The sequence below is a fragment of the Primulina eburnea genome, chromosome 14 (assembly GCF_022965805.1).
Source record: "Primulina eburnea isolate SZY01 chromosome 14, ASM2296580v1, whole genome shotgun sequence".
In the NCBI taxonomy this organism is placed as follows: Eukaryota; Viridiplantae; Streptophyta; class Magnoliopsida; order Lamiales; family Gesneriaceae; genus Primulina; species Primulina eburnea.
This window is the reverse complement of record NC_133114.1, coordinates 26,748,291-26,768,388: the sequence shown is the minus strand read 5'-3', so window position 1 is coordinate 26,768,388 and position 20,098 is coordinate 26,748,291. Positions and strand designations below refer to the sequence as shown.

At 34.2% G+C, this 20,098-nt stretch overlaps 3 protein-coding genes across 5 annotated transcripts; 1 reads left to right on the top strand and 2 right to left on the bottom strand.

Moving 5' to 3' along the window:
• The first annotated feature begins 2,731 nt into the window (after positions 1-2,731).
• On the top strand, positions 2,732-7,702 carry LOC140811515 (uncharacterized). 2 transcript variants are annotated; one of them, XM_073169443.1, is made up of 7 exons: positions 2,732-3,547; positions 3,948-4,179; positions 4,291-4,358; positions 4,448-6,065; positions 6,156-6,355; positions 6,516-6,702; positions 6,795-7,702. In XM_073169443.1, the coding sequence occupies exons 2-7, from the start codon at positions 4,026-4,028 to the stop codon at positions 7,364-7,366; spliced, it is 2,799 nt and encodes a 932-aa protein (XP_073025544.1). In that variant the 5' UTR covers positions 2,732-3,547; positions 3,948-4,025; the 3' UTR covers positions 7,367-7,702. The 2 variants fall into 2 exon arrangements, with proteins under 2 accessions (XP_073025544.1, XP_073025543.1); XM_073169442.1 differs by having other exon boundaries at positions 4,439-6,065.
• A 3,471-nt stretch (positions 7,703-11,173) lies between these two features.
• LOC140812854 (pentatricopeptide repeat-containing protein DOT4, chloroplastic-like) lies at positions 11,174-13,820 on the bottom strand. Its single transcript, XM_073171218.1, has one exon. It carries the CDS (start codon positions 13,695-13,697, stop codon positions 11,769-11,771), a length of 1,929 nt encoding a protein of 642 aa, XP_073027319.1. The 5' UTR covers positions 13,698-13,820; the 3' UTR covers positions 11,174-11,768.
• Positions 13,821-15,574: 1,754 nt separating this feature from the next.
• LOC140812537 (uncharacterized) lies at positions 15,575-18,803 on the bottom strand. Of its 2 annotated transcripts, none has more exons than XM_073170833.1 (5): positions 17,488-18,803; positions 17,254-17,312; positions 17,022-17,150; positions 16,501-16,636; positions 15,575-16,020 (listed from the first exon to the last, which is right to left on the bottom strand). In XM_073170833.1, exons 1-5 carry the CDS (start codon positions 18,190-18,192, stop codon positions 15,910-15,912), a joined length of 1,140 nt encoding a protein of 379 aa, XP_073026934.1. In that variant the 5' UTR covers positions 18,193-18,803; the 3' UTR covers positions 15,575-15,909. The 2 variants fall into 2 exon arrangements, with proteins under 2 accessions (XP_073026934.1, XP_073026933.1); XM_073170832.1 differs by having other exon boundaries at positions 15,575-16,015; positions 17,488-18,802.
• Between the last annotated feature and the right edge of the window lie 1,295 nt (positions 18,804-20,098).

Below are 20,098 nucleotides of genomic sequence, written 5' to 3'. Positions count from 1 at the left end.
GTTGACCCGTCTCACAGATAAAGATTCGTTAGATCGTTTCACAAGAGACCTACTCTAGAAAATTTTCAAAATTTGTTTATTAAATTTTTCATTCTTGTAATTTACACAAATTAGGAGGTTTCAATTGGTTGATTTAGTAAGTTAATTGAACCTCTCAAAATTTGAAGCAGTCAAATTTATTTTTGAATTAATAGAATGCAAATTAATTATATTGAATTTACATTTAAAAAATTATTAAATCAGTTGAAATAATTTAATTGAAATGATTGCACTTATCAGATCATAACCAAAATACATGTATGATAAAAAGAGTACATTTCTCAAAAAAAAAAGAAAAAAGAAGTGCGACAAAAACTCATGTGAGACAGTCTCACGTGTCGTATTTTGTGAGACAGATATCTAATTTGAGTCATTCATGAAAAAGTATTATTTTTTATGTTAAGAATATTACTTTTTATTGTGAATATGATTAGGGTTGACTTGTCTCACAGATAAAGATTCGTAAAATCTTCTCATAAGAGACCTACTCAAAGAATGCATGTTAAAATTCTAAATTCCTCAGATTAGTTAATTTCTTTAATTTTGTACCGTTTCGATTAGGAAAAAAACTAGCTGACCAAACTAGCTAAAATTCTAAAAAATATCATCTATAACATTTGAAAATTCCATATAACTTTTTGACATGGTATCTTGCAATATATTCTATTCTATTTATTCAAATGCTAAATATTACAAAATCACTTATTTTACACTAACACATGCCTATAATTTTTTTGAGAAACATATCGTAGGATCGAATACTTGTCGTTTTACAAAAATCTATAGTTGGTGGTAACAATATAACTCAAATATTTTAAATCTTACCCTCAAAGCTAATTGAATTCAAATCGAATCCTTAAATAAATTACTCATTGTATTTCGGCCACTAATTAGTTCACGAAATTATTATCAATTAAAATTTGTACGACTTTAATGAAACATTATAAGATAAAAGATGCTTTACTCATTTATAATATAATAATAAACCGGTCCTTTTCGTTTTTCGCTAACGTGCCATCCGATTATAGGGAAACAAAAACTAGAAGTAATCAATATTAACGGCCTTTTTGACCTCTTTTTGTGTTCATTTCTTGAAATATTATAGGGACAATTAGGGGAAAACTCTTTACTAATGCAAATATATTATATAATTTTGAAATTGTTCTAGAGTCCTTATATAATAATTAATTTAAATCATTTTTTTATATCTGATTAAGGTGTTTTTGGTTAAAATTTATAATTTTTAAACATACCATACTCAAAAGAGTATATGAATGAGAAGAAAATATGACCCTCATGTGTGTCGTTTTTGTATGTATGTGCTTCTACAAGGGATTTTTTAGATGGGAAAAAAATATCATTATAGTGTATGCTTCCAATTTGCATGTTAATGTGAGCCGATGTTCTAAAAAAACGATAGACGGTATGACGGTATGTGAGTTTCCACTCATCGTCTAAGCGGTTTTTTTTAAAATATCTAAATATCTAATTTTTCTTATTCATCTCCATATTTCTTCAACACTTCATTTATATCATATTTAAACATAAAATTAATGACATAGTTCTTATCTTTAACGGATAAAAATTGATTGAAAATATGACGAACAATTTTTTTTAAAAAAATAGAAATTAAAATAAGTACAGTTGTTTTATATTATATTGTACGACCACCTAGATAGTTTTCTGAGTCGCCTAAGTAGCAATTAGGCATCTTAGGTGGTCGATTTTTAATAACGTCCAAAAACATCATATTCGTAAAAATGTGAACCGTGGAACATACACTACACAACTTCCAAAATTGGCCTATATCAAAGAAGAAGATAAGAAAGCATTCAAATTCACAATAAAAAGTAATACATTTAGCATAAAAAGTAATATTTTTTAATGGATGATCCAAATAAAAGATATATCCCTCACACGAGACATGTAACGAGTTTCTGATTCAAGTTAAATTTATCATAAGTTTACTCTAGAATTATTTTACAGTTTAGGGATACAATTATTCATTGGAAATACAAATTAAATGAATTTTACATATTTGAAATACTATAAAAAGTACATACTTTTTTTAAACAAAAAAATAAATGACTTGGAAGAACTGCAAACAAATATTTGTTTCACATCTATGCTCAGACAAGGAGCCTGACAGGTGCCTTCATAGAATCCTCCCACAAATACTTTTGTATGTATTATATAGAGTTGTCTTTTTCTTTATTTTTAAATTTTTTGGTATGCGTTATATATATATATCATGAAAATAGTATTAGTGTTGTCAAGTGGTATTTTGAGAAAACTTACTATAAAAAAAATTGTATGATATTTGATAATTTATAATTGAAATTAAACTGAAGAAGGAAATTCATTATAAAAAGAGGTTTTGAAATAAACTTTAAGAAAATAAGACTAAGAGGTTAGAGGCCATGCCATTTTAGAAAAAAGATCAAAATAATTCATCTCTAACATGCTATTTTGACTGTCAATAAATAATTTTTAAATATTTTTTTGTCACAAATTAAGAAAATCATCGCAAAAATAAAATTTATGAACAAACATTTTATTTTTACTCATCAAAATTTTACATTTTCTAAGGTGTAGTTGATAAGAAAACATAAGTAAAAAAAAAAATTAGTTAGTAAATATAACAAGATTTCTAATAGTTATTAAATAAATTGGGACGAGGGAGTTGCACTTTTCAAATGCTTTACCACACCATTACTCACACTTTCCCACCATGTTTTATTGTTCTTTCTCTTTCATTTTCTGTATTTCCGAGTTTCTGACTTTAATGGCTGCCCCCACTCCTTCAGTTTTCTTCATTTAATTTAATGGGTTGGTGATCTTCATCTATGGTAGTTGTCTTTTTTGTCGGTTTAGGTTTAGATTTAGATACTTTCCCACCCAAACAATAAAGCTTTAGTGTTAATCTTCTCTTCTTTCTTGCTTGCTTTGTGCTGGAATGCTTTAGATTGAGTTTTTCAGTTCCTGTTTTACTTGATATGCTAATTCCCAGAAGAAAAAAAATCAATCTTGACAGAGAAAGCTTCAGTCTTGATCGGAAATTTCCCTTTGTGATTCGGGTTTCACAGGTTTGGGAAGATTATTCGTAAATGTTCCCTGAATATTTTAAATTTTGATTATAATATCTAGTCAAATCAAGGCAAGTTGAGGAACAACCACAGTGCCTTGGAGATGGAGAGTTTTTACCTTTTATCTGAAAAGTAAAAATATAGCAGAATCTTTCTCGAACGCAAGAATGGATGAATCCGAACATTTTGATCATATCTTTTGAGGGCATAAAAGCTTTTTGGAAGCTAATTTTTCGGATTAATTTTTTGTTGATTCATTGCCAGTTTCCTAGCGTGTGTGGCGAGAGAAAATAAAGGCAAAAGGTTGTGATTCCTTGCGAGATAAAGAAGGCTACATCTTTAGCCTTTACACTTTCAATAACGCTTCTACTTCTTGATTTCTTCAGAAACTTAATGTGGCTGCACGTTGCTTCAAGTTTCAGGTAATGATCCTCAGAATTTTTTAATCTGTCATCCTATATAAAAATAAACTCTATTATCTTACTTCCCATTCCTTTCATTATATGCTTTTTATTATGTTATTTGTGATGTGCCAACCACCTCTGTAAGTATATTATTATTGTTTGTCCATTTGGTTTCTTGCAACAAGTAATTTGATGCTATTGTTTCTCTTGTACATGTCTTGCCTGCGCTAGTAGTGCAAGTAAAATTTACAGCGATGAACTCTTCACAAAGTGGCAAAAAAAACTTTGAGAAATTGGCAATATGGGTTCTAAGAATAGTATATTTTTGAAAGGAAGAAATGGTATTTGAAACATCCCTTTGATTTAAAATCAGCATATTATCAGCTTTTGACAACAGATCTTTAAAATTTAATTGCAGTTTCCACATATTTTCACTGAACATAGCTTGAGGATAATTAAATGCATGTAAAGCATTGAATCGAGGAGACAACTCTATATGGCGAAGAGATCAAAAAGGCGTCCTACACGGCACAAAAGGGATGATCAAAGGAGTTGTATGTGGGGTCTGATTAGTATGTTCGACTTCCGACAGGGTCGATCCACCAGAAGACTGCTATCAGATAGAAGACAAGTGTGTGAGCAGTCTGTCGGTATGTGTTTTGTGTAGAAGTTGATGCTACAAGCATTATCTTGTTGCACAATTTGTGTAATGTTCAAAATCCGATCTTTGATGAAATGTTTGGTATTTTTATCATCTGTAGGTGCTGAACACTCAAGTACTAAAACAACTTTACAGGGTTCAACTGAAAAATGCGAAGATGCATTGGCGGTGAGTGTAGGAGTTCGTTACATTCTAGTTGACCTGTGATCTGGCTGCTTTATTTTATTTTTATTTTTGAAATCCTCGAGGATATTCAGGAAGATGAAGAAAACACAATGCTTATGTTGGATGTTATCAGACCAAGCGTGAAGGAACTCATGGAGGAAGAGATGATCAACGAGCAAGGTTTAAAGAACCGGCGAAATGATTCCGAAATGGGTTTATACCAAGTTGATTTAAAATATGGACAGCATAAGAAAAAGAATCCTAAAAGAAAGAACCGAATTTGCAACAACTCCAGTGATATGGATATCTTTGAGTTGGGTATCAAAAAATACTTGGTGCCTGGAAATTTTGAAGAAGTTCCTGGACAAAAAACAGTAGATAGTCTTGATCTGGAAACAATAATGGAAGAGTTGGCCAAGATTAATCAGAGAAGCCCAAAACACGAGAAGCCTAATCTTGATGGTGATCTTGAAGTACCACGTGATCAAGCTGTCACAATTGTTGAAGAAGAAATAGTAGCAGCAATGAAGCTGTTCATAGAACAGAGGGAAAGTAGCAATGTCAAGCATTTAGGGGAGGAGGGGAAATCCTGTTGCTCCAGAGAGTTGGCAGATGCTCTGCAAACGTTAAGTACTAATAAGCGCGTATTTTTGAAATTATTGAAGGATCCAAACTCTGTGCTGGTCAAGTGCATCCAAAATTTGGACCATGCTCAGATAGAGTCTGGATCCTATCTGTCGGAGGAGAAGCCGATAAACCTGAAATCTGATGAACTTATTAGCCGTAAACACCACAACTTTTTCCGTAGAAAGAGCACGTCCCTGGAGAGTGACCTGAGTGGAAGGGACAAAAATAATCAATCTTCAAGTAAAATTGTCATCCTCAAGCCTGGGTCAGAAGTTTTAAGGAGTCCCGAAATGGGTGTTGATGTCAGAGGGGTTTCATTTCAGTCAAATTACTTGGATAATAAGGGGGGTAACGTGAGAAATTCATCCCAATTCTCGTTCCATGAAATTAAAAGAAAGTTAAGGCATGCAATGGGAAAAGAAAAACAGGGTATATCTCTTGATGGGCTCGCGGTTAAACTTTCTTCTAAGCACCGAAATGGGAATGGTGGAGAGAAAGGTGTCTCCGGGGAAAATTTTGCTTGGAGTTCTCCTAATAGGAACCATTTCTACACTGAAAAATTCACTAAATCGTCCACTAGCTTGAAGAAGGGTGAACAAGATGGTAAGATGAAAGCTAAAGGGTCGGCAATGATGGATGAAACATGTCAAAATGAGAGACTAGGAGTATCTAATATTTACATCGAGGCTAAAAAACATCTGTCTGAGATGCTGAACAATGAAGATGAAAATTCTGAGTCAATGACTGAGCAGTTGCACAAATCGTTGGGTAGGATTCTTTCTTTAACTGATTATAATAGTTCCCCTTGCTGCAGCCCCGGGAAACACGGAGATGGCATCATCATAACTGCTCACATGAGATTATCTCCACATGGTATGGTTACGAATGGGCATTTGCGAGAAGACTATAACAATTATCCGAGTTCAAGTATGCCAAACTTGGATAATCAACACAGCATCTTTGTTAGCAGTTCCAATGACAAAGAAAAGTCACTTGGTCTGAATGTTGATGTTGGAGTCAGTGATGACCAAGAATGTTCTTTTGAAAATCAATCTGTAATTGGAGGAACTATTATCAATGAGGGTAAATTATGGCCTTGCTCGAAAAATGAAGTTGTTATAATAATCATATTATATTATTTGAATGTAAGAGAATTTTTTTTCAATGCAACAGTTTCAAATTCATCTTCGAGAGTTGTTCTGGTTGATGAAATGGCTGAATCAATGCTTTATGAGGACAAAGTTTTTACTCTTACTTCTGAAGCAATCACTAACTCGATAAGTGGAGATATCCGAAATGTAGATTTTAAAGAGGGTGATAATCAGGAAAGCTCTACCAAACATTTGGAAGACTTTTCATGCAGATTCAAATCGGTAAATTCCCATTCTTTGGTTATTTTATAATTAAAGGGATTATTAAGACAATCTGCACGAACACAAAGCTTTACATGGACATGAACCCACATTTTCAACGGTTTGACTAGTGTTTCTCTTGTAGGATTTTCTCCGTTCTTTATCTTTCTTTTGTTTCCAGGATTTTGTTGTAGAGGATCAAATATTGTCTTCTCCAAATGTATCTCCCACACAATCTCCAGTAAGCTGGGAAGTTGAAATTTCAGATTGTGTACATGACAAAATGGAGCGTCCTAGTCCTATATCTGTTCTTGAACCACTGTTTCCAGATGATGATATCAGTCCCGCGAGCACCAACTCACAACTAGGTAAGATTATGGATGATAAAGTATAATAGCTTCCTTTAGATTTCTTTGCATGCTATTTTTCAATCTCAAATTGAAATGTTTGTGAAATTCAGTTGAAAAAGACATCCCACCGCTACGAATCCATTTTGAAGAACAATCTTCTGCTTCTGACCAAGAAATTTGTGTTAGAATCTCTCTCGAGGACGAGGAATCTGCGTTTGAATACGTGGAAGCCGTATTACTTGGCTCAGGTTTGAACTGGGATGAATTTCTTTCAAGATGGATTTCCTTATATGAAATTCTTGACTCCTCATTGTTTAATGAAGTCGAGTTATTTTCTAGTCGACCACATCACGATCAGAAACTACTATTTGATTGTGCTAATGAGGCTTTAAAGGAGATATGTGATCGTTATTTTGGATGCTTCTCTGGGCTATCAAACCACAAACAAAATATCCGACCGGTAGCGAAGGGGATGGATCTTATTCACGAGGTATGGAGAGTAGTCGAGTGGCATTTCTGTGAGCATCAGTCCCCCCGTTGTCTCGAGCAGCTTGTCGAAAGAGACATGGCAAGGTCTGGAAAATGGATGAATCTCCAATCAGATCTTGAAGTTATCTGTTTCGAAATATGGGAAACCATTTTTGAAGATTTGGTGGATGACGTCGTTCCGAGCTCTGCATAAATGATGCCTCAGAACAGCCTTGTGAGTTGTGAAGCGTAACCAACTGATCTCTTTCTAATTGCGAGTCGCCTTTTCTATCAACCGAAACACATCAGTGGACATAGGATTTTCCAGTACATTCGACACTTATGTGGGTGTCTGTTTCATGTAAAGACTAATCAAGTTCATTGCTTCAGACTCAGGCACCTGCAAGGTAATATTATTACATTACATGTACAGCAATTTTAACCCGAAAGCTTGAGCAGGACCCGGTTGAGCTCGGTTATATGAATCTCTTCTCTGTATTGTGTGTAGTTTGAAATTCGAGTTGCGATAAAAGTTATTATTTTCAGGCTTTCCTTGCGTTTGCTGTATATTTGTATAAAGCATGTTTGAGGTTTTGTTTTGTTTATTTTTTTATGACGTGACAACGAGGGGTGATCAAATTTTTTTATTAACCGTCCGACCGTCCGAATCAAATTGCACCGCACCGCTTTTCATAATATTTTATAAGAACCGTGATTAAAAATATTAATCATAAACTGCACCGTATACGCGGTTCGATTATTTTTTTTGCCAAGAACCGCATCAAACCGCACCGCCTAAAACGTTTGTATAATATTGGGCCTCAAATTATAATAATTTATAAATAACATATTGAAATAAAGAAGTTATCATTCATTATATATCAACTCTCTTCAAAATTATTATTCTTACCGATAAAACTTATCTTTTTCTTAATTATTCTTCATATCAGTCTTTTATTGAAGCATCATATATTGTTTGAAGTTCGAAAGTAAAAAGAAATGATAAAATCGTGCAAGTGTCATTTTTGTTGTGAATATGTTGTGTTGTTAAATTATTACCTTAAGATTGAATTTTGATTATTGTTTTATCTATTTTGATCTTTATATGCTTTGAACTATATTTTGTATTTGAAGACAATATAATGTTGTTGTTTTCAAATAAATTAGACATCTATTCTAATATTTTTCATTAAAAAAATCGTAAAACGACTGCAACCGCTTGAAACCTCTCCAAACCGTGTGACTAATTTTTCATATAAATCCGTGATTAATTTTTCAAAATACTAAGCGACCGCATATGGCAATTCGTTTTGATTTTTTTAAAAAAAAAAACTGCAAAACCGTACAGTGATCACCCATAGTGACAACCCGCTATAAGGTCCAAATATGATTACGTAATCGAACTGCATGCAAATCTAGGGATAATGAAAAATGACTAATTAAATAGTTTTAATTACATGAATTAATTATGGTGTGCATGTTTACATGTATAAAATAAGTTTTCTATTAAAATGTTTAAAACTGTATTTTTAAAGTTATTCGAGACATGATCGAAGTATGAGACCGGACACCATATTAGGGAAAATATTTTTATTAAATAATTATTTTTAATTGTTTAATGTGTGTTATATTTTAAATGGAATTTTCGAAAATGAGATGTTTTGAAGTGTTTTTATACACCGAGTCGTATTTTAAACTGGTAATCGATTTTCGATGAAAATATGGACTTTTTGAGAACTTGACTAATATTTCACAAAATTTCCTAAACAAAATATTTTAAATATTATCTAATGTGCTTAATATACTAGATTAATGGGCCTAAACTTGTACCACATGTTTTAATTAAAATATAAGCCAAAAACTCTCACCCAAAAACCTCATAACCTACGCCCCTTCACTTAAAAATACTAGGACTCTTTCTTCAGCAACACAACCACACACTCACATGTATTTCAAAGGAAAATTCACGAGAATTCAAAGGAATTCAGCAAGGTCCCTCTCCGCCGAGTTCTTCATATCGCAAGTTGATTTTCGAGCGTAATAAACGCAAAGACACCTTAATCTTCCTTCAAACATCTTTCACATCATATTATGTGTGCATTAAAAATATGATGCACTAATTGTCTTTTGGTTTTTATGGTTAAATATGCATAAAACTAGAGTTTTCATTTTTTAAAACTCTTGCTAATGATGTATAAAGGGGCTGTCATGGTAGAGATACTTGAAGGGATGTTTTTTCCACATGTTTAAGGGTACCTAGATACATAGATAAGGGCTGCACGTGAAGGGCTGATGGCTTGAACGAAAATTTGGTTATTTGTGAGTTAGGGTTCGGCTAAGGTTTCCTTAGAGGGTCACGGTGTTAGCTGTTGTTAGGGCATGACCAGTAGACCTAAGGGGGCGGTATGATGGTCCTAGGGTTGCTGCATGATGGCTGGTTCGAAGACAAAAGGGATCGGGATGTAAGGCTTGGACACATGGCTAGGGGCGATCGACTTTGAGGGCTGAGGCTTCTAGGCGTGGTTAGGTTTACCCAGTAGCTTGCTATGGGTTCGATCATGGTCCTAGGAAGGTGGTCTAGGGGCTGGTCTTGTTGGTTAAGGGCTGAGGCCGAATGTTTCATATGTAGGAAACTAGGGTTTTTGAAAAATAGGGACAAAAAGTTCAGTAGTTGTCCATGCATGTTCAAGGGTCTTAATTAGCTTGATTTGAGTTGTATATGGTACAGTTAGTTGTTATTAAGCTATGGTTCAAGTTTGGTTAAGTTTCAAGTCAATACGAGTTAAAACCGAGATGTACGTCTAAGTTTAAATACAAATCACTAAACTTGTCGAGAAGCTTAAGTTTAGTCTAAAAATATTTATTGTTGTATTCTAAGGTGTCATGTTAAGTTTGGATGGATTTGTGTCGTCGTTTTAAGGTCTAAGGATAAATTGAGAAAGTTAGGGTTTCTGGGGCAAAACAGTCATTTTAAACCTGAAAAATGTTAAGACGTTTTGGCAGTATCTTGAATGCTGTAAGATATGTTAGAATGTTTATTTCAAATGATTATGGAATTTTATGATGAAACGTTAATGCTATAAAATATGTTGCATGTTTGGTTTAAAAGAAAAACGATTTATATGTGAATGTATTTTTATAAGTAATGAAAATATGAAAAGGAGTGGGTCTCATGTGAGACCGTCTCACGGATCCTAATCTAGTGAGACGGGTCAACCATACCGATATTCATAATAAAAAGTAATACTTTTTCATGGATGACCCAAATAAGAGATCTATATCACAAATACGACCCGTGACACCGTCTCACACAAGTTTTTGTCTATGAAAAGTTGAAAAAGGTGAATTGATTGTGACTAATACGATGATATGTATGGCCAATGCTTAGTTGACTTTTGAGAATATCGCTGATGTCCCCGCCATCCGGTACCGTGGTAATACGCAGATAGATCTATCGACCTACAGCTAATATGAAAGTCACAATTGAGGATCTGAATTCAATAAAAAGGGAAACATATACGTATATGATGAAAGGAAATATGATATGATGAAAGGAAAAATGTTAGTTTATGTTAATAAAAAGCTATTTTATTAAAAGTATTTTTAACTGTTGTTTGTGAATATATATATGTATTACTTGCTATCTTGGTTAAAGTTTGATGAGTCAATAGATTCATTAGGTGTTATCGATACAGGTGAGCATGATGTTGATATTGATGGAGAACTTGATAATTGAACTAGCTGGACTGAAGATGTACACAACACAAGGATCGTCGCTATTTTTCCGCAAATAAAAATTATGTTTAAGATTTAAGCTACTTTAAAATTTTTTTTATGACTTATAATATTTTTGAGAAGTTTTTGAGAGGACGTTAAAATTAATTTTATTTTTGAAATAATGTTAGCTTAGGATTGGTTGACGTGTATGATTTTATGTTTTAAATGTATTCTTTTGAATTTTCTCAGAAATATATAGACACCAACGACGCAAGCCAATAAAATCGAGTTCAATGACCACGAATGATTCAATTTTTTTAATAATCTTTCATTTTCACTTGTGCAACAATCTCCGAATGGATTACTTGGATTACAACGGGGAATCATACGGGATTTCAACATCAAGGAACTTGCACTACGAAATGAGTGAGCATCAACAGTGGCCGACCCAACTGAGGAGGGTGGTTGCCTCGCCTCCCCTGGAGCCATAAAAATGGAATTTTTTGTGTGATTTTTCGGTAAATTCCTGTCTTCTCCCTCTCTTTACATCTCGGCTCCATCCTCAAGAATCCTGCTTTCGGCCAGGGTCGGGTCTTTTCTTGTCAGCCTTTTGTATGTTTCAGCTTCTCTGCAGCACATCAATGAAGCAGTTTCTTAAAGAACTTCTCAAGTACTATCTGGGACTGTTGCTGATCTTCCGAGAAATTATCGAGAAAACATCTCCGGGGCCTCGTTCCCCAGTATGTGTTGTTTCGAGTGCTTCCCTTCTTTTGTGTTTATTGTTGTGATCCTTGGGTCACTTTTTTATTCACAAAAGAATAGGTTTCTGTTCCGATCGACAGTCAATTATGTCTCTCCTTAAATCAGACTCGAAGCTTACCGGATTATACTCGATAAATCTAGCTCAAAACAGTGGTATAACCCATAATTTTCTTCAAAGATTTGTTGTCTATCATGTTTCTCAACTTCTCAACTTCTTCCCATCTACCATGCTCTGCATACAAGTTGGAAAGAACAACCAAGTAGCTGGTATTTTCAGGGTCCAAACTGTTCAGTTTCTCGACAACAAGTTCTAAAATATCAATATTTCCACGAGTGTTTTGAACCCCAGCAAGAAGAGCTCCCCATATCCGCTTATCTGGTTGAATAGGCATTTTATACACAAACTCAAGAGCCTCTTCAACGTTTCCTTGTCGGCTAAGCATGTCCACCATGCAAGCATAGTGAGCAAGGTTTGGTCTAATACCATATGTCTCTTCCATCGCATAAAACCAGTTCCAACCCTCATACTCAAGACCACTGTGGCTACAAGAAGAGAGAACCGAAATAAAAATTATATCATTAGGTTCTATACCTAAAGACAGCATGTTCGAAAAACACTCAAGAACCTCTTCTCCGCAGCCATTGATCGCATAACCATTAATCATTGAACTCCAACACATGAAATCATTGGTGAAATTTTCACTGAAAATGGACTCACCTTGCCTAACTTTTCCAAATCTGCAGTACATGTCAATTAAAGAAGACATTATAAACGTGTTGTTTGAATATCCGTCTTTTATGATTTGTGCTTGTATGCTTTCTCCAATCTCTATAGCATTAATTGAAATGCAAGCTTGTAACAAACTAACATAAGAGAACTCATTAGGTTTCTGGTTTGCTAATTGCATCTGTCTTAAAAGATCAAAAGCATCATTAGGTCGACTACTTTGAGCATAAACTGAGATCATAGCACTCCACGCAATAAGATCTTTCCTATCAAGCTGGTCGAATAAGCTTCTAGCAGACTCAATATAGCCAAATTTTGCATACACTCGAAGAAGCTCAGTAACTACAAAAACAAATCCAGTAAATCCTGTTTTCAGAACAAGGCTATGAAATCCATTCCTGATAAAATTCTCAACCAGTTCAGAATAAGCTCCGATTACTTCTAGGATGATAAATTCATCTACTTTCTCAAAACTAGAACATCGGAATTTAAGAAAGAGCTCTAATGCCTGCCGTGGAGAGTCGTTTTCAACACAACCGTGTATCACAATCCTCCAAGAAACAATATCCTTATTCTGCATGTCATTGAAAACAAGAAGTGCTGCCTTCAAATCCCCACATCTAGAATACATACCCAGGAGCGAATTTTGAAAAACTGTGTTAGTATAAAACACCTTTTTGATACAATGATCATGAATTTCTTTCCCGATATTCAATGCACCAAGACCAGCACACACAGGCAATATACTTGCAACTGTCACATGATTTGGCTGCACGCCGAAAAATACCATTTCCTTTAATAACTTAAAGGCCTCAAGATACTCACCATTGCTCACACATGCTGAAACCATTGCACTCCACAACACTACGTCTCTATTAGCTGTCTGATTAAATAATTTCCAGGCATTTCCCATATCAAAAGAAGAGTAGACACCAACAAGCGCTGTTACAACCGATACTTCTGAATCAATACACCCCACTTTTATTGCATACCCATGAATCCCAAACACCATATCTTTCGATCTAATCAAACCAACAGCCTTGATCACACTCAAAACCGTCACAAAATTCGAGCTTCGTCTGTTTACGAGAATTGACTTGAAGACGCGTATGGCCTCTCGGGGCTGGTTTTCCCTAACCAAACTCGATATTTTTGACGCCCATGATTTTGGGACGTCGTTCTCGTTAAAATACTCAAAAGGATCGACCAAATTTGGGCTTTTTAGAGGAAAATTACTGCGGCTTCCGCGGTTTGCTGTGACCTGAGAAGATGCAGGGCCTCTCACGGTGATTGCCTCGAACAGTTGGTGTGCGACTCTACAGCGCAACGCATGGGACATACGAACGTAGAAATAGACAAATTTCAGGAGATTGATTTCCTGAGACCGATTCAACTACTTTCTATCAGCTGCGGAGGCACCATCGGTCGTAGGGGTGGGCATAAAATCTTCGGTTTTAACGGAGGATTATGGTTTTAAAATTTATGAAATTCGATTTTTTGTTTAGTTTCGATTTTTATCGACAAATAATCGAACTGGCCATATTATTATTAAGTATATGGTTTTTGTGTATAACGAGTCATATTATTGTTAAGTATAAGATTTTTTTATATATAATGACCTATTAAGATTTAGTAACTTAGTATCGTTGAGCCTCAATTTTCAATCCGATCGTTTTTCATCTTTCTCACCATCCACTTGTCGGCGTTTTCTTTTCTTTTATGTATATATTTTTTTAATTTTTTTCGTAAGATGATTGGTGTTCCATTCGAACTGGTTGACACATTGTTATCATTCATATCACTGGATATTCCTTTGGATTCATGCATTTTCTGTGTTTACATGGTTAATTAGTTATATATTGTTATTATATTCGTATGACATGTTTGTACACAACACATTTTATATATATAACCGGCCGTATAAACCGAACCGTATTACCAAAAAACCGAACCGAACCGTAATAAAAAATTTTGGTTTTCGACTAGAGATATTCAAACCGAAAACCGAAAAACCGAAACATTGCAGAGTAAAACCGAGCCAAACTTACCGTTGCCCACCCCTAATCGATTGTCTATGGAAATGCATCGTAGCGCCTGTTTGGATTTAATGTGGCGGGTGAGTCCAGAGCGGTTTAAAGTTTGACCCGGAAATTTATATCACCGACAATCTTAACTTCTTCTTTTTTGGTACCACGAAATTCAACATTTCCCTTCTCATTCAAACAATTTTTCGTAATAAAATTATTTTATCTTTATCTTTAGTCATACCGAAAATGACTTAAGTTTTATAATAATTAGTTAAAAATATATGTTATCTTTATTACTTAATTTATTATTTCAACTTTCATCGTACTTAAATTATTTTTAAAAAAATTTTGAGTAATCTTATCAGATATGTGTGTAGATGAACTGCATTGATCCGAATATAATAAAAACTTTAATGCTTGAATTAGATATATTCAATCTCGAATTTCATTCGAAGTTCAAGAGTTTTAATATTTTTTTGCTTAAATTCGGTTCAAATTCAAGTTTAACTCAAAATATTCGAATATATCCGCGAACTACTAAAAAATAAATGTTCAAAATTTATTTTTTTAATGGCAAAAACTTGTGTGAGACGGTCTCACAGATCATATTTGTGAGACAGATCTTTTATTTGGGTCACCCATGAAATAATATTACTTTTTATGGTAAGAATATTATTTTTTATTGTGAATATGAGTAGGGTTGACCTGTCTCACAGATTATGATCCATAAGACGGTTTCACATGAGACTCACTCTTTTTTAATATATAATTATATCATATCGATAAAAACTTAAAGTTCATGAGATGCTCGCGTATTATCAAACAAAATAATTTGACTTGAGTTCTCAGTTAGGGAAAAAAAGTTCTAAGATGTTAAAATTCTAATCGAAATCAATAATTTCAAAAGGCTCGTACGATCAAATCCGACTCGAAATACTCATGAACCAGTTCGATTCGTTTAGACCCTAATAAAAATCATAAAAGACCTCTAGTTATTAGATATATTTGTTTATGAATTTCTAAATATATTATTTTTCATTTCATTTTAATAAATGATAAAGAAGATAAATATTAATCTAACACTTACCAATCTATTGACCATTTATAAACTCATAAACAATTAAATTTGGCTCAAATAAATGCAAACTATCTTGAGCTAAAGTCTATCATCAAAATTATTCCCAGCTACTTCATTAAAGAATATATAACTCGATTTATTCTCTTGTATACAACAAAGATTCAAGATTCATGGAGAGGGCAATTTCAGCATTTACAATAAAAGAATGAATATCATAACCTAAACAACTAATGATTTTTACACGCACCATGATTAATGAGAATCATACATTTTCTACAAATGATCTGCAGCCAAAACAGGTGTTGTTTCATATATCTCGTCTCGACTTTTTAAAGACAAATAAGAAAAATCTGCGTTGCTACTTGAATTTTCACCTAGCTCGGGTTCCTGAAAAGTTCCATAAGACGCTGAGTAGGCTCGAGGAACTTCCAGTGAAATTGCCCTCTCTATTGCTGCTCGGTGCTCCTCCTGGTGTTCTTTGGCAAGCGATGCCTGCCGTTCCATCTTCTGAGCTGCAGGAATACCCATAATTGGCTCGGCTTCTTGCATAGACTGAACTAAAGAAAAGAGAACATTTTAGTGTTTCCGTAAAAAATGAGAACCCACGATTGATCTCAAGATGACGAGTTTCTTCCATGTCATTTTTCTCGTGCTAGGACCTATCATATTTTTGAAAGCAAGAGAAAACACCGTTATGCCTAAGGAGAGAAACCATCTCAGGTGGTTTAAATAATCACAAGTGTCTCCTTCTAGGCTGCTATTCTATCCAACTGACTCCACTATCAACTATTCCATATACATCCTAAGTTTTCGAAAATAGTTGACTTAAAGTTGGTATAAGAGGCCACTGCATAGTCTAATAAAGTCATTCTTACCTCTTTCACTGCCTGATATGGATCAGGATCTTACAATAACAATGAGATACAAATGATACAGCTCGAAATTCTCAAAGTTTATGGTAAATAATTTGAAGAACATTATCATGATTATGGTACGCTACACTATACGAGTGAACTAATTATAAATTGAGAGCTTACAGCGAGTGCTCTTTGAGATTCTTGGAGTATCCAAATAATGGCGTGATCTGAAGTTGAGTTGCATGAGAGGACCATGTGCTCAAATCTACCATCCACAGGTACTGCTGTCCTTACATGAGGTGAAATTTCATCACAACTGCACATAAAACAAAGAAATAAAAATACGATCTCAACTCAGAATAATGCAGAATCACTCAAATAAATTGAATAAACAATGTTCATACAGCTGTATGTCCAATCATATAATACGTTATCTAGGATATCACCAAATTTGCTTCATTCGAGAGGAATCTCATCTTCGTGTTCTGTGGCAATGCATGCCTTGATGATTACTCAACATCTTTCCACTTTCATATCTTAAAGACGAGAAATTTTCGCTCCCCATATAGCATATAGAGCAGATCCAAGAATTATAATTTTTAGGACCCTCTATCAGTTCCTTGTGATATCTATTCCGAAATCTCCAAATCTAGAGACTTCATCAAAGTAGTACATCATGTTATAAGACTTGAAATGCATACCTGAAGGGCTTCCGCACGATTATGTGATAGAGGCGACCAGGTGCATACAGGCGTCTTGGATCCTTGAGCATCTTTTCTTCTAGTGTGCACGTATCTTTCAAGCACATTACGCACATCAGACAAGGGAAACTATCAAAGGGAATTCGTATTAGCTCAGCATTCTTTTACTTCTGATAGTGGTTATTTCGTAATAAAGTAAAACAGAAAGGCGGCAAGACCTGCAATCTTTTACCAGAAAAGGGATTTGAAGAGATTTTCCAGCGCAACTGTGGTACGGGGTAAGAAATCATCCTGGTAAACAAAGATACTGACATAAATAAAAAAAAAATGTATCTAGCCAGCCAAAAAACATGAGCTAAACTCGAAGAAAGTCATGAACAACATAAGTTGCACCAGAATATTATGTTATTGAGGACAAAACAATACATAGAGTAAAGACCACCAAAAATAAACACAAAAATATCACCTGAAGCACAACCGAATTAATTACGTCTGCATATCTCACGGCCAAGTTCAAAGATATACACCGAGCAGGAGCAATTGCGAAGCTCCTAATTCTTTTCCTCTCAATGTACCCCAGTTTTTCTCTATTCTTCACTACCAACATAGTTAGCAATGTTACGACTCCTGCACCGAGCGAATGTCCAGCAAACGTCAAAGTATAATCAGGATTCTCCTCAACAAGATTTCTTAAAATATCACACTCTTGTTCAAGAACGTATTGAGCTGCCTTCAAAAGCCCGTTATGAACATAACCGCCATCAAATGTCGTCTGTCCCAATTTGTTATCAAGTAAGAGCAGAAAATCACATTCTTTAGCCAAATTGAGGCCTCTAATCGCTACAACTATATCTGAGTTCTCGTGATCAAGGTAAATCATGTACGGCGAAACTCTCCCAAGTGTATCCTTATAATCTTTTTTTGATACCACCCAATCTGCATTGATTCCATACCCTTCGGGAGGAGCCCAAAGGGGGTTTTCAATATCTTCTTCATAGATGGATAGGATATATCGACAGAGTCGAGGTACGGGCTCGAATTCAGTGGCTGTTGCAAGACCCCAGTTTTGGCTTTCATGGCCTGCGGTGTATAGGAATTTCTTCCACACCCAACGAAGGCAAGCTAAACACGATACACATTCAACAAGTGGGAGACAGCAGGCAACAGACATTGATTTCTAAAAGCTAAATGAGACGCAGAGGTGAAGACAATTTTCACAGCAAAAATATGAGATGTCCTATGAAGCCAACAGATTTCTACAATCTTGGCGAAAGTCAAAAGGGCAGTGATTTATTATTCTATGTTTTCGAATTTTTTGAAATACTGGATGGATGAGAGATGCACAAGGGGTAGTTAAATCATGGTAACATAATCTACAAGAATGGAAAATAAAGGGTCAATGAATCAAAAGAAATGAACTTTTCCACAACCAAATATCTGAAAAGTATGCGTCAAAAGCATGAAATGATCAAACTGCAAAATCACCAACCAAGAACTGAGCCAGAAGAATTAGACCAAGGAATTTTCCCAGAAGCCTCGATGGGGTAGTCATAAATCAACTACCTCACTTCAAAATAGCTCAAGAAAATCAAGATTAAACAATAAATAGGAGTTTCAGGTATAACGAACTTATCTAATAAGCAAGGAACTAATTAATCTGTGGAAAAGGCAAAGGAATCGAAGTTTCCCAATGTAAACAGGACGTTGCCCATATCGCCATCACGAAGGCTGCTAAGAAATAAAAATAGAAACAAATTGTTTTGAGTAAAATTTTGTGATTCTGGTCGTATCGCGTGCAAGTGTATCAATTTATGTAAAATATTAAAAAAAAATCAATTTCTACAAATTCAAATCACTTGTGAATCAAATTTGATCTTTAAGTTTTGATCTTCTAAAAAAATATTTGAGAATTGAAGAAACAATTCCATATATTTACAAATAATAAATTCACAAAACATGTAAAATATAATAAATGCTTAAATATGAATTAATGTAACTTTGTAGAGAATTTGTTGTTTTGAGCGATGTTTGAGTTATGTATTGTTTATGTCGATGCTTCCCTTTTTATTCACTGTTTGGGCTGTTCTTCTTGTTACCCATTTTCATTCTTCGCGATCCAACTCGATATGGTCTACAAAACTGATTGCTCATTGCTAGGCTAATTCAAAATGATCTGAAATAAATATTGGGTATTCTTTGTGCAATTTTGTTCTCTAAAATTTTTATTGGCCTTGAGTAATTGTATATAAATTCATATTTTATCTTCACCTTAGCAACTTGTAGTCATTAGGTCAAAGTAGAATTTAGGAATAGGACTCTTGTGAGACGGTCTCACGAATCTTTATCTGTAAGATGATCAACACTACCAATATTCACAATAAAAATTAATATTCTTAGCATAAAAATTAATATTTTTTCATGGATGACCCAAATAAGATATCTATCTCACAAAATACGGCATGTGATACCGTAGTTATATATATATTACTTGCTATTATGATTAAGATTTGCTGAGTCAATCACTAGGTGTGATCGATACACGTGACCATGATATTATGGATGACTTGATGGTTGAACTATCTGGACTGAAGATATACACAACCCGAGGACCGTCGCTAGTTTTTCGCAAATAAAATTATGTTAAAAATTTAAGTTATTTTAAAGATTATATGACTTATGTTGCTTTCGAAAGGTTTTTGAGAGGATGTTAGAGTTATGTTTATTTTTGAAATAATGTTAGCTTAGGGTTGGTTGACGTTTACGATTTATGTTTTAAATACGTTATTTTGGATTTTCAAATAATAGTTTGGGTTATTTTTAAATAGTGCAAAATATTTATATAAATATATATGTGATTCGGCCGAGTGGTATAGAGGTAAAAAAAGTTCTAGTATATTTTAAATAAAAATTAGTAGTGGACTTTTGAAGTTGATTGTGAAGTGGTTTGATGGTCTTATTGACTTGTGGAGTGTTCTTCCAAAAAAATACTTGAACTAAATGTTTTTCCTCTTAACTCTGAACTGAACACGAGTCAGAGTATGGAAGAAGAAAATGATAACTGTCTTCACTTTTATATT